At 36.0% G+C, this 15,745-nt stretch overlaps 1 protein-coding gene across 1 annotated transcript; it reads right to left on the minus strand.

Annotated features, from left to right (window-relative positions):
• Positions 1 to 490: 490 nt before the first annotated feature.
• LOC113040383 (uncharacterized) lies at positions 491 to 6,160 on the minus strand. Its single transcript, XM_026198734.1, has 3 exons — positions 4,154 to 6,160; positions 1,712 to 2,929; positions 491 to 1,510 (listed from the first exon to the last, which is right to left on the minus strand). Exons 1-3 carry the CDS (start codon positions 6,127 to 6,129, stop codon positions 1,078 to 1,080), a joined length of 3,627 nt encoding a protein of 1,208 aa, XP_026054519.1. The 5' UTR covers positions 6,130 to 6,160; the 3' UTR covers positions 491 to 1,077.
• Positions 6,161 to 15,745: the final 9,585 nt, after the last annotated feature.

Genomic DNA, 15,745 nt, shown 5'->3' on the forward strand with positions numbered 1-15,745 from the left:
TAGAGTTTTTAAAGATATTTATTATTGCTGCATTTTTTTCCACCGTTTTGGAAGTGTCTTTTTCTGTTTTAAAGAATGGGTTGTCCCATTATTTTTGTCCATATATTATATGCAAGTCATTGGTGTTTGGTGATGAGTTTTTGGCTCAAGGCTTGCATTTAAAGTCACACCAGAGGTGTTCAGCTTGGTTTAGGACTTGGGTTTACGCAGACCAGTCAAGTTCTTCCACACAGACTCGATCATTTATTTTCTTTTTTTGCACACTATTTGGACAAAAGTATAATAGAAAAGTGTCCGGTCCAAACTGTTGCTATAAAATTAGAAGCAAACAGTTCCCTGGCCTAGAATATCATTATTATTTGCTTCAACACTTTTGTACTTGAGATTTGTACTCATGGAAATTACTAATAGGGGGTGTCCCAATACATTTGCCCATGTATGTGCATGTGTTTTGTGTGGACATATCCAAAAAGTGACTCTTAAACAGCAATTTATAAGAAGTCTTTTTAATGAAACACTTTACAAGCAGCTCATACATATTTTCAACCAGGCAATGTGTTGTTAATGTCTACAAAGTTGTACGACTAAATATTAAGCACCTTTTCATCATCAGGTCCCATATCTCTGAATCATACAGGTATCGGTACCAATAGCATCTCGAAGTATTTTTAAGTAAAAATTCTTAAGCAACATAATTGGCTCAAAGGTCCTAATCTGTCCTTCAATGTATCTTTTTACATACTATAAAGAGTCTGTGTGTTATCTCTTTGTGTGTAAACCAGATCATTCTCTTCAGATAATCAAAGCAATACCAAGACAAAACTCTGGTTTTTCATTCTCAGTCTGCACAATTAGGTTATTACTTTATTAAGTCAGAATTTCCACAACAGGAGTACAAAAATATTTGTACCTGCCAAATTTCTCAAGAAAAAGTTTAGATGCTGGACAAAAAAATGAACTTTCTATAGACACGTGTCCTCCGTCTGCGTTCACGCATGTGATCAATTATTGTATACTTTGAATGGCTATGCATTCAATTTTTATGCAAACTCTAGTGTGCAATGTATACCTTGGCCATTACTCTCTTTCAGACTCTTCAGTTAATTTGTCGTGCCATTTATTGTAACAGTCACGCTTTGGAACAAAGCATAAATGCAACTGGCAAGTTGTACACATGACTGGAGTTTTATGACTACACACTTTGCATCTCTGTCTTCCAAAGGTGCTGTCTCCTTTGTGGAATATGGGTAGGTGGGAATTTGTAAGGTCTTCTTGTACAGGAGCAGATGCATTTATTGTTCCCGCAAGCTCTTCAACAAGTGTCTCCCGGAAGACCTTCTGAGTCAGAGGCTTCTGGTTCTTCATCTTGGCCATCTGCTGGTGCAAAATGAAGGCATTGACTACAGCGATGTCCACAAAATAGTTAAAAAAGGACCATATTTGTTTGTTTTTTTTCAAAGCTGTGCTATATCCTGTAAAAGCTTCAGACTGATTCACTCCTCCCATGTGCCTGGAATGAAAGAAAAATGTAAACATTATAAGACTTGCTTTTAGAAGTAATTAATTACAACACTGCGTTACTCAGTAATGCATTATTTTACTGGTTAGTTAAAAAAAAAAAATAATAATAATAATAATCACATAACATAACTCGCTTGCAATGTGTTACCATCAAGCACAAACTGCAAACCAATGAATTAAATCTACTAACTTCTTGTAGTCCAACACTGCGCCTGGAACGGGGAAATCCTGATTGGCCCAAATTCCATCGGCTCCTTTCACGTTCCTCTTAATGGAGTCCCCATTAAAGGCTTTATGAAAGGTTGAGCACATCAGCACGTCCCTGTTGTCCTTCCACTCAACAAACAGCAGATCGTCTTCCCTAAACCAGCGAATATTACCACGAGGAGCCACTGTCTTTAAGTGGCCAATGCGGTTTGCGCGAACGGGGCCACAAGCCCAGATCTTTTTTTGCAGCAGGTCTCTGAAGAGCTTGGGACTGGTGTAGAAGTTGTCAACAAACAGCTTGTAGCCGCTTCCCAACAACTTTTCATTTGCTAGACTCATGACAGAGTCATAACTAATGCCATTGCTGTTCTCTGAATAGACCTTCGCTTCATAAATGAAGAAGTCCCACGTGTAACCACAGAGGGAATCTTCCAGAACAAAAAGTTTGTACCCCCATCTTGTAGGTTTGTCCTCCATGTACTCTAGGAGTATATTTTTGGTGTTCGATGCCACCATTCGTTCATTTATGGAGATGTTCTGAGAGGGATGGAAAGAGGCTCTGCAGGCGTCCCTCATGTCCTGGTACAGCGGTTTGATCTTACACAGGCGGTCGTATTCAGGTGTTCCCCTCTTCTTTTCATTCTCTTCGAGCACTTTGGGATCATTAAGATGGAGCCCCGCACAGATGTTAAAAAATTTATTGCTAGACATGATTCTTGCAGGAAACGGCATGCTGTATATGAATGATTTCTTCCAGTAGTCTGACAGTTTGGAGCATTTCGTCATGCCCATGTAAATCAGAAGTCCAATGAATGACTTAAGATCTTTTATTGAAATGTTCTCCCATGGGCTCTTCTTTCCTTCACAATGCATGGCTCCATATGCATTTGTATGTTCTACAACTGTCTGTAGCACTGATTTTGAAAAGAACAACTCAAAATACTGCAGAGGACTGCATGTTGCAGAAGAGTTTAACTGTGGGCCAGGTGTGTTTTTAGGTTTGAATATTGGCTGTTTCGGCTCAACATCAGGCTCTTCTACACTTTTCCACTTCTGTTCTGAGGACAAAGGTAGGGCTTGATTCGTGCTGCTTTTCCCACCTTTCTTTCCGCCACATTTGACAGAATACATTCTGGAACTCCTCTTCTTTTTTTGTGGATTGCAATATGGATACCAGTCCTGATCAGAGGCATCCGAGAACCTGTTGCATTAAGCAAGACAAGAACCAGGCATTAGTGATGTAAATACACACACAAACGTGTTGCATTCAAAAATAGAACTTAGTTTCAACAAAGAAAGAGTAAATAGTATTGAAAAATTTCAAGAATGATGGAAGTTTACCTCAGTTTACACAAATAACAGTATCACTGTTGCTATGTTTATCAATTATAAAACTATTTAAATTCAAATATAAAGCAGTTACACATAAGAGAGTACTATACTCAGGTCAAGTCAATGAGTTGTTTTGATTAAATCATAAGTCGCTATGTTTGCATTTAATACTTTCAAAAGTTATTGTTAGCTGTTTTTTTTTTGTTTTTTTGTTTTTTTTACATGGAATAGAAGAAAATGCAGAACGTATTATGTGGGATAATTAATAAGGCAAGTCAAGATTTTAAAATGTATTTGAACAAATTACATTTGGAAAACTTACCCAGGTAAAAAGAAAAAGTATACTTCAATAATATACTTGATGTGCTCTATTTTCGAGCACTAATTTTTGTACCGAATATACTAACAATTATTATTTAGTAAAAATTTTTTTATTTGGACTTGAGATCAACAGTGTACTCAACTGTGCTATTTTGGGACACCATGAATATAAACTTAAATTTGCTTTTAACATACCATCTCTGTATTTTAAAAAATACTAGCCACTAATTACAGTACTCTTGAGCGTAAAAGCGTATGAAAGATGGGTTCAAGTACACTAAAAGTGGTAACTAAATAATTAAAAAAAAACCACAGAGGCAGTATTTTAAAAGTGCATTTTTTTTCGTGCTCAGTCATTCTGAGATTTTGGGCTTTTGGCTTTTCATAGTGTTTTTTTTTTCTTTCAGATTTGTATAAATAAACACCCAAAATACACTCTTAAGTGTTTATTTTATAACACTTTATCTATTTGTGTCAATAGATTTAAAATTACAATACATATTTTTATAAAGGCTGTTCTCAAAATGAGTTTTTTTCCTCCTACTTTAGTAAATCTCCACTTCTGTAGCACTTAAACACAACATAACCCAGACAGCAACATAGTGTTGGCCCAGATTCGGCCCACATGAAATCCATGCGGGCCAGATGTGGGCCAGATCTGGGCCAAAACTGCTTGCTGTCTGGGAAACAGTTTTTTTATATTCACCTGCAGTGATTTGACTTACAAATATATAAAAGAGACTTTGCAGATATATGTAGTAGGTATAGTTACCGATCCAAGAGGGGATCCAGACCATCGAGGAACATCTGCTCTTCTATGGAATCCACACTGGACATGACACTTTCGTCAGACGATTCCTCAAAATCTGTCACCTCATCATTTTCATCTTGTTCCAGCGTGTTACTGTTTACAAGCTCCCCCGTGTTGTCCTTAACTACTTCATCGCTTTTCTTTCTTTTTAGCGTTGGCTGCGGATAAATAGCCTCATCTTGATCCCCCTTTTTACTACAGTCCTCCGTGTTGTCCTTAGCAATTTCAACCCTTTTCTTTCTTCTTAGATTTGGTCGCAAAATAACCGCATCATCCTGTCCCCCATTTTTACCACACTTCTTCGTGTTGTCCTTAGCTATTTCATGTCTTTTCTTTCTTCTTAGCTTTGGTCGCAAATTAACAGCATCAACTTGTTTTCTATTTTTACCATAATCTGTGCTGTCGTTAGATTTTTCATGTGTTTTCTTTCTTCTTAGCTTTGGTCGCAAATTAGTCACATCAACTTGTTCCCCATTTTTACTACACTCCTCCGTGTTGTCTTTAGTTTTTGATAGAGTTGGCAGCGAAGTAATCGCGTCGTCTACTCCCTTCACATCACCCTCCTCCGTGTTTTCCTCAGTTTTTATTACTGTTGGGCGCCAAATAATCGCGTCGTCTTGTCCTACCTTCTTATCACACGTCTCCGTTTTGTCCGCAGTTTTTGTTAGCGTTGGGCGCAAAATAATCGCGTCGTCTTCTCCCTTCACATCACCTTCCTCCGTGTTGTCTTCAGTTTTTATTAGTGTTGGGCGCAAAATAATCGCGTCGTCTTGTCCTACCTTCTTATCACACATCTCCGTGTTTTCCTCAGTTTTTATTACTGTTGGGCGCCAAATAATCGCGTCGTCTTGTCCTACCTTCTTATCACACTTCTCCGTGTTGTCCTCGGTTTTTGTTAGCGTTGGTCGCAAATTAATCGCGTCGTCTTCTCCCTTCACCTCACACTCCTCAGTGTTGTCCTCAGTTTTTGTTAGCGTTGGTCGCAAAGTAATCGCGTCGTCTTCTCCCTTCACATCACACTCCTCCGTGTTTTCCTCAGTTTTTGTTAGCGTTGGTCGCATATTAATCGCGTCGTCTTCTCCCTTCACATCACACTCCTCCATGTTTTCCTCAGTTTTTGTTAGCGTTGGTCGCAAAGTAATCGCGTCGTCTTCTCCCTTCACATCACACTCCTCCGTGTTTTCCTCAGTTTTTGTTAGCGTTGGTCGCAAAGTAATCGCGTCGTCTTCTCCCTTCACCTCACACTCCTCAGTGTTCTCCTCAGTTTTTGTTAGCGTTGGTCGCATATTAATCGCGTCGTCTTCTCCCTTCACATCACACTCCTCAGTGTTGTCCTCAGTTTTTGTTAGCGTTGGTCGCAAAGTAATCGCGTCGTCTTCTCCCTTCACATCACACTCCTCCATGTTTTCCTCAGTTTTTGTTAGCGTTGGTCGAAAATTAATTGCGTCGTCTTCTCCCTTCACCTCACACTCCTCAGTGTTGTCCTCAGTTTTTGTTAGCGTTGGTCGCAAAGTAATCGCGTCGTCTTCTCCCTTCACCTCACACTCCTCAGTGTTCTCCTCAGTTTTTGTTAGCGTTGGTCGCATATTAATCGCGTCGTCTTCTCCCTTCACCTCACACTCCTCAGTGTTGTCCTCAGTTTTTGTTAGCGTTGGTCGCAAAGTAATCGCGTCGTCTTCTCCCTTTACATCACACTCCTTCGTGTTTTCCTCAGTTTTTGGTAGCGTTGGGCAAAAAACATTCACCTCATCTGATTGCTCCTTGATACCACATTCTTCTTTGTTGTCCTTTACCGTTTCATCCATTTTATATTTTGTTAAGGCTGGAAGAAAAAGGAAATTAAACTGCTGACTGCAACCATACACTGTAGAACTAGAGGGCTGCAACAAATAAATATCGTGCAGAAAAGCGGCCGCAGCTGAATAACGCACTCTCATTGGATACTATACTTATCCGTCACCATGTGCTGGATTATCATTGGCCAAACCGACAGCGGGAAACTGGAGGGAAAAAAAACTATTCACGTGCAAATCATACCAGCATCGCACATTGGGAATCTACTTCATCCATAGTCATTGTAATTAGATAGAGACTGTAATCGCTGTATGAGAGGACTGAAGCTATTTAAATTTGGCAAGTCTGAAACCTGTTTGAGGGGCTTGATATCAAGGACACAAAAGAGATATAAAAAACAAAAAGAAACCTGGCATGCTGTATAATAATAAAAAATGCTGAAAATCCCAAATTTATCTAACGCTGAGAATAATCGAAGGTTATGGAAGTGAAGATGGAAAATAAGATACATTTGGTTGTAAAAATGGTTTTGTGATTCAGATTGGTCACAAACAACAGTTTTGGTACATTTTCATACAGAGCAAAATGCATGCATTCCTGTTTTAAGATAAAATACATTCAAATCCTGATTCCACAGTACCAGCAATCGTAATCATTATACAAATTGTGACAGAAAAGCAAAAATTAGCAATGGTAGCCATTTAGGCTGAAATTGGAAAGCATTATTTAAAAGTGTAATTCTGGTGTTGTTAGAGCGCATCAGAATAAAATGTGGGAGAAAACAGGCATATTTCCCATATCTACTTACAATGTTAGTACTTATAAACCTGAACTTTAAAACCCCTTAGCTGTCACCCCCCATTTTCAGCATGGAGACACAAATGACATACCCAAATTGAAAAGGTTGCTGCTCATTTTTCTTACTATATAAATCAACATATGTTCACAAAGCGAATTCTTTAAAGTTTACTGTTCAGGAATCAGAATTATTCAGACGGTTATGATAATAAAGATGTACTGTATAAGTTCAAACATGAAAACAAAAACACAATTATTAAAACATTTTAAATGTATATATATATATATATATATATATATATATATATATATATATATATATATATATATATATATATATATATATATATATATATATATATTAGCGGTGTAACGGTACGCAAAAATCTGGGAAACAAATGCAAACATTAACCTGCCGGTTGTTTATTACTATAAACTTTTTTTTTTTAAATACTTTTAAATAAAATATATATAAAATAAAAAAAGAATAAGTAATAAAATACTGCTGCAAAGTTCTCCACTAAATAAAATACTCTCAGTCTCAAAACAATATCATATAATAAAATATAATGAAAAATATAAATAAATAACTATGATTACTGTGCAGCATGACCAATCCCAGCTTGTAGGCCTGCTCATATTTAAAAAATATATATATCTTTTCCAAAGTGTAAAGTGCAGCATCAGCAGTTTCAGTTTTTAGACCTGCTCAGATTTCATTATTGCGTTTGCCCGATCGGAATTAAGAGCAAAGGTCTGTTTAAATGCCGACAGGAGCTGCGTTTGAATTAGAATCATCAACCTTGTTGTAGTGATGGTGTGTAACCGGCCTTAGAATCAGCTGCAGGGCGGGATTTCCGATTATTACGGAGACTTAAGCCACTTAATATGTTTGTTTGGAAACACGAAAATGTACCTATGTTCCACATACAAAATATTGTATTCAGTCATTCGGTACACACGTGCATATATATATATATATATAAAATGTTGCTATACACCGTCATTGATTGGATCTTTTTTGTGTTTAGGGGATACACACAAGCATCACAACAAATGTTTACATTTAGTCATTTTGCAGTGTTTTTTATCCAAAGTGACTTACAACTTGGGGACACATAAAGTGATTCTTCTTAAAGAGGCAAACAGACACAGGAAGTCAGAATCAGAATTAGCTTTATTCGCCAAGTGTGTGCAAAGACACAAGGAATTTGTTGTGTTTTTTTTTAAGGTGCTCCTGGTACATACAAACATACACATCTGACATGAGAACAAAAAAATAAATAAAAATAGACTTAGCAAGAGTTATGTACAGATTTTTGCATTATAAAGGTTACACCATAGTGCTGTGCCTTTTCTTTTAATAAGCACATTTAAATGGTATAGGCCTACACTACAGTAAATTAAATTCCATACAAACATACAATAAATAACTTTTTTTTCCCCAAAAGTAAATCATGACACCACATAACCAGTTTAATTAAATAAATGAAGACTAATACAGATCCAGTATTTTTTTTCCACATCATGCTAAAGTTTTCAGACTATTTGAAACATTCACACTTCCAATACAGGACTGATTGTGGAAATAGAATGATTCTTTTGGATTGCAAACATGATACTTGACTCTGAACTGCTGCTAATCATTATTCTTTTGTCTATAATGTTCCAATCATTGGTGCCTGTCTCACATCTAGATTGTCTTCACTTCATCATTTCATTGTTGTTCAGGGCAGGGGCGTCATGCATTCATGATTTTTGAGGAGGCGCATGGGGGGGGTGTTAGTCATGGATGTCATGTCATATCATGAACTGATATAGGCATATGTTTTATTTATTTTTCATTTTATTTAGAACAATTCCAAACATGCATAAAATATCAGGAAATATCGATTCTCAAACCTGTAAGTAAATGCGTTATTTGATCAATAAAAGGTGATGGGCAAAGTAGTAAACATCTATTAACTACACACAAAACCCAACTTTTTACTTAAGTGCCATATCATGTGCCAAATATTTCTAATATGACTGAATTTGCATTTAATGTAAATTTTGATAACATTATTGTAAATTACTTATTTTAACACTTTCATTTTACAGAGAGTAAATAAACATTTACATCATCAAAGAACATTTTCATTCAGTCTAGCCAGAGTTCAGGCAAAAACTATTTACATTATGAAACGAATATCTTACTTGCATTCGTAAGCACTTCTGCACTTTTTGTTATTTCTGATGAGAGAATTCGCTAAATCAGTGGTTGTCAACCTGTGGTCCGCGATGGTATTGCAGGTGGGTCGCCAATTACTATTAAAATAAATAATAATATTGTTAATATGTGTAAAAATGTCAACGTCATAACATAATAACATAATTTCATATATATAATTAAATAATAAACAATAAATATCCAACGATAACTATTGCTGGTTGATTGGTTTAAGAATAAACCGCCAATTTATCTTAGATATTTTTGCTGCATATGCTACAGAACAACAGCAGATGTGCCAAGTGGTGCCAGCCAGAGTTATTTTATATTCATTGCCAGTTCATTCAATGAAGACAGTTAACAATCTAACTTCTAAATACTAAGTTATTAACCTAACAATAACGGGTTCAGTAATTTATTTATTTTTTGCAGTGGGCCGCGCAAACGTGTTTGGTTGTGTGGGCCGCGAGTTGAAAAAGGTTGGGAACCACTGCACTAAATAATTCAGTCAGCGAGCAAGTGAACAAAACACCGCATTTCAGTTTTGACTCTTCTGCACGCATCTGATTGGCCATTGCATTCATGAGCGCAACAGAATAGTTTCTGATTGGTTATCATGAAGCGTTGTACAAACGCGTCAGTCTCTGGCTCAGCGCCAGACAGCGAACGCAGCTGATGCTGTGCACTGAACGATCTAATCACACCGGTGTGATTGTAACAAATATATAACAAATATTATTTGGCTATTTCTTTTTTGTTGTTGTTTGGAAGCTGCATTTAAAATCCACTTGGCTCAGAAATCTGAGGGGGCACGGGCATGACGCCTCTGGTTTAGGGGATTGTAATGTTCGAAAACAGTATACCGTCGCTCAGCCTTTTCAAACTTCTTTTTGTCCCTAACAGTTGTCCCTGACAATTTTCAAGCGACAGCTACAAACTCATCTCTTCATAACTACTTGGCTTCATCATAAAATAAATAAATAAAATATTTATCTTTATTTATTCCTTCTCTTTCTAGCTTATACTTATTTGAACAATGTCTAAAACTTGGTATTACAAGCACAAGCAGACGCTACAGATCTATGGGCACTAAAACATCAAGACATAAAACCAGTTTCCCCCCATCTCCAGCTTAAACAGCTAACATATGAATGTAGTTCTGTAATTTCTGCAAATCATTCTAGATGTGTATGTATGCATGTACCAGGAGCACCTTAAAATATAACTCAACAAATGCTGTGTGTGTTTGCACACACCTGGCGAATAAAGCTAATTCTGATTCTGACTTCCTGTGTCTGTTTACTTCTTTAAGAAGAATCACTTTGTGTGTCCCCCAGTTGTAAGTCACTTTGGATAAAAAACACTGCAAAATGACTAAATAGCCGCATTTCCACTGTCGGGCCAGTGCGAGCCAGGGATTAAAGCGGGCCGGGCGGGGCTCATAGCCCCGGGCCATTAGCACCGAGGCCAGAATAGCGCAGGGTTTCCACAGTGGAGCTTGAAGCTCAGCTGCGCGACACTAAAACACGCCCTTTACACGCCTCTCAGAACAACGTCATGCAACCTCATCATTTCACCATCAAAGAGAAGTTATCAGAAAACTAAGAAATAAGTCACTGGAACATGCGCGATCACAAAACGAACATGATAAAAGCGGCCGTTTGTTTGCATGCTTTGTTATATATTCAAATTCAAAAGCATCGATGTTTTATCTATAGAATTGATTTAATTTATCAGGACTCAAAATTAATCACACATAAATACACTTATTTCTATTTTATTTATTTATTTTTAACGCTCATGAAAATAGCCTGCTTATTCAGTCGAGTCTGTTTCTGTTTATTAGCCACAGTATAGCCGTCATGTTTATAATGAATGATAATATCTCTATTGTTATAAAAGCTCCCGAACAAAAAAACGTTATTAGGCTATATTCTTTTATGATAGGCAACGTGAGATAAACTCTCGAGACGAGGCTTGTGACAGATAATATAAGTTACTTAATAAATACACGATTGTGATAGAGAATAAGAAGCTGACTGTCTGATTTCTTCAAGCGGTCTTATTTTATCATGTTTACTATGGTAACAAGTTTAGCGTGCATATCTTTTTCATTGCTTATAAATATTTCTGCCTTGTATGGTGATTATAATCCACATTGGATCAAGTTATTTCAAAAACTCGCTGCTGACTGATAGAGTTTTGAGCTCGACTTATTTAAAGTGTTTAATGCTGGTGTTAAAGCTGTTATCTTTCTGAAATGAATCTCAGCGCAGACTCTCTATTTTCATAAAAGCTCCCAAACAAAAATCATTATTATATTTTGATGATATGCAACGTGGAGCTTAACTCACGAAACAAGACGACAAATACAATATTGTGATAGAGAACAAGAAGCTGACGTCTGATTTTATCCAAGCGGTCATATTTAACATGTTTACTGTGTAACGTTAATGTTTAACGTGCATAGTCTTTTTCATCGCTTATAAATATTTCTGCCTTGTTTAGTGATTATAATCCATCGGATCAAGTTATTTCAAACACTTGCTGCTAACTAAGAGTGAGTTTTGAGCTCAACTTATTTTAAAACGTCTTTAATCCTGCTGTTATCTTTTTGAAATGATCTGCGCTGACGCGGTGAAACTCCGCCTTTGTTCATAACTCCTCCTCTAGCCCCAGCTGGCCCGCTTTGGCCCAAGGTTTTCGTCGGGCCAAAAAACCCTGGCCGTTGGCCCCGAGGAAGCCCCGGCGAGGCACGATCAAGCCCCGGAAGTGACTGTGGAAACGCGACTGGCCCTGGCACGCACTAGCACGCCCGGTCCTAGCTCGATAGTGGAAACACGGCTAATGTAAATGTAGCATTTGGTTTGCGATCCCCTAAACACAAAAAGATGCAGTGATGGTGTATATGTGTGAGACAGGCACCAATGGTCAGAATATTATAGACAAAAGAATAATGATTAGCAGCAGTTCAGAGTCAAGTATCATGTTTGCAATACAAAAGAATCATTTTATTTCCACAATCAGTCCTGTATTGGAAGTGTGAATGTCTCATAGTCTGAAAACTTTAGCATGATGTGGAGAAAAATACTGGATTCAGGTTGTTACTCTATCTCTATTGGGGTTCATTTCTTTTATTAAACTGGATAAATTGTTACACCTTTTTATATTTTATGTGGTATCATGATTTACTTTTGTTAAAAACAAATGTTATTATTGAATGTTTGAATGTTTGGCATTTGATTTATTGTATATCCTTTACATTCACTAAAGAACAGCAGCAGTATGGTGTAACCTTTATTTGGTACTTGTTTTCTTATATCTGTACTCTTTCCTTTCATTCTTTTAATGGCTTTGGAAAACTTGCCTCAGATGTTTCTCTGCATCGTTTTTTGCATAAATCTAAGCCGTAATGAAGCTGATATAAATAAATATATATTAGTGCTGGGCAATGATTAAATTTATTGTAGCCTATATCGCAACTTATAACATTAATGTAATTAAATTAAATATAAAACAAGCCATTTGTCACTGCCAGGACATTAACGTTTTATGTTTGCTACAGAAAAACAAGTTATGCTCCGAGTCCAGAGCCTCGATAATAACATTATAACAGGCAGCTTAATTTTTCTTTGTTGTTTAATAAATCAATTGTCGGCATCAATAAATTAATGCGTTAATGTGATAATCCCACGTTAACTTGTCCAGCCCTAACATATATAACCATATATATAATATTTAAGAAACCATTTGACAATGAAATTAAGAAATAAATGTGTAAAATATGCTTATACTTTAGATTACAAAGTATTTTTCATAAAGGAAAAAAATATTTAATAAAAATATAATTAAAAAGGAAGTAAACACTAACCAACAGGGCATTCTGGGAAGTTTGTGTGCATTGGGAATCATATTTTTCAAATAAAGCCAGGGTAAACACTCATTTTACATACAGTGAGTGGACAAATGCATATAGTGCAACATACTTTGAAATCACAAGTTTCAAGTTTAAAGCATTGAATTCACACAGACTCGATCGTCACACCGAGAACACATGATCATGGTGAAAAAAATACACACTTCATAAGATCTCACAGCTGGATTTGACTGAGTTTGCAAGGTTTGTGAAATTAAATGGTCATCAGTCATTCAAAGATTTGTTTAAATTATATAAATGTGTATTTGCTTAATGCCGACAGCAAACAAGAAAGCATTATAAAGCTTGCCTTTCTATTACTAATAATATAAAGGCAATTGTTATAATACTTTTTGTATACATTAATTCCCTTGTTAACCATTCTATCCAATTATTAGACAGACTTCTATCCGTATTAGACAGAAGTGTTAATTAACAACGACAACGAACAATAGGGAAAATGTGAGTTGTGTGAACTCCGACAGTACCACTCTCAGCACTGTCAAAATAAAAGTCCTACTTAAAAAAAATATCGGCAGATATATCGGCCTTGGCGATATATCGGCCAACCACTAGTCGACACCGAGCATCATTGCAATTTCTTTCTAGGAATTAAATGCTTTCTTTGAACCCTTAAAGTCTCTCCGTGAGAGATCGTACAGGTGTGGATATAGCTCAGCTATTCGATGTGTATTTAGGAGGTGTTTTTATGCTCGGTTGTGTAAGCGTTGCAGACCAGTGGAAGCTCAAACTTGTTTAGGAGCCAAAACAAACTCCTCCTGAAAGTATGCTTTGGTCAGCTGGTTCGAACCGCTGAAATAAATTCACAACAAACTTTGTTTCGGCCTGATTTTTTTTAAAATGACGTCATATCAGTTCGTTCTTGACAAAGTGGGGCAGTGTTTATTCAAACTTCATATCTGTATTATATTTTGTTATTATTATTTTAAAACAGAGGGTTTTATGCACACACAAACACACACACACACACATATATATAACCCATGATAAGCATTAAAAAGAGCTTGTCAGTGATATCTCGTAACTTCAGCCGTCTATTTTTTGTATGTTTGTAAATATGCTGTGTATATAGCTCTTCATCTTTTTCTGTTACAATATCATGAGATTTTGGCCAAGTGTATTAAACACAAGAAAAACTAATCACCCATATAAATACAATAAACGTTATATAACCTGTAAAGTTGATGAAAGTTGATTATGCGAAGCACATGAACACATTCTGCCTCAGATAGGGACAAAACACACATTACTGTCTCCTCATGTCTGGCTCGTCAAACGAACCCCATTCATGATCCTATTGTTTTCACACATTGAGTCTTTCACAAGCGACCAGGTATGAGACATTATACCCATTATTCCTTTATCCTTATTCTTTTGTTTTATTCAGCCATTAGTAGCCTTTGTTCTAGCATTACAAACCAAGCCACATCACTTGAATCCCAGAATACATTTACCGGCCTATTATCAAAAGTTTCTCTAAAAAATACAACAAAACCTTTTTCTCACAACCTTACGTGAATTATTATGACTTAGTGCATCATGAAGAACTGCAATGGTTCTGCAGCTGGATTAGCGCTAACATTAGCGTCAAGCTACATAAGACTATTTATGAAATTATTAGTACACTTTTACTCAAAACTCTCTTTAAACCCCCATCGAGTGTTTGTAATGACTTCCTTTCGCGATCTCATGTGGAATTTGGTTGTTTTCTGTTATTAAAATATGCTATTTATAGCCTTTTATATCGCTGCAGCTGCATTGTTACGAAAGTACTCCTAATTTCAAGAAAATCATATACAAACCATATACTATTGTAATAGTTGGTTTATTATAGGATATTAGTCGGTACAGAAAAAAGAAACATGAAGTAAACATCAGTAAATATATCTATATATCTCCATGTATATGCATCTTTGGTCTATAAATCCTTATTGACTCTGTTCAATGAATCTATATGATCCAGTTAATCAATATAATAATATTTATAAAACTGCACTACTCATTGTCAGCTAGTTTCATGCATTTCTGTGTGGTTTATTATTATTATTAATAATTTATTTTGTATTTTACTATTATTTCTTGAGGTTTTAATGTTTAATACTGCTTTCATCTATCTTTATTTATGAGTTTCATTTAACAGTTTGTACGCATCAGAATTATTATAGTTAAAAATTAATAAAAACAATCAAAACATAAAAAAACCCATTAAAATAGAAATCAAAATAATAAAAACAGTATGACTTACCAGTAGATGGAGCTCTCAACGTGTCTGTAACTGCAGGACTGCTTGAAGGAAGACTGGATTGGTCTGCATAGAAATATGTTGTTTTTGCTATTTGGCATTGCTTGCATACCAAACAACTTAATAATCAATAATCAAATGCAACCTCAACCAAATAAATGTCTTTCTATTAAAAGAAAATGTGTATTGTAGATTTCTTGGTTAAATAAAATAGCATCTGAAAACAGGAGCACATAAGGGAATTCAACCTGTTACATGTAAACATGAACATTATTTCTTTATTTATTATTTATAGCATTATAATTTAAAATCATATATTACAAAACAATAAAGAGAGCAAAACATCTATCTCAGTTTTCAAGCATTTTACGTACATGATAACAAAGCAAGCAAAAAGAGGTCTTACCAGTGGGTGGCGCTCTCAACATGTCTAACTACTACAACTGTTGGAGAGAGAAAAAAACAGCTTGGTTAGAAAAACCAAGCTTGCAGAGAGAAAAAAACAGCTTGCATAGAAATACTTTGTTTTTGCTTTTTGAAATGCCTGGCATAACTGCAAAAAACTTACACTTT

Source organism: Carassius auratus, chromosome 22, assembly GCF_003368295.1.
Source record: "Carassius auratus strain Wakin chromosome 22, ASM336829v1, whole genome shotgun sequence".
Classification (NCBI taxonomy): domain Eukaryota; kingdom Metazoa; phylum Chordata; class Actinopteri; order Cypriniformes; family Cyprinidae; genus Carassius; species Carassius auratus.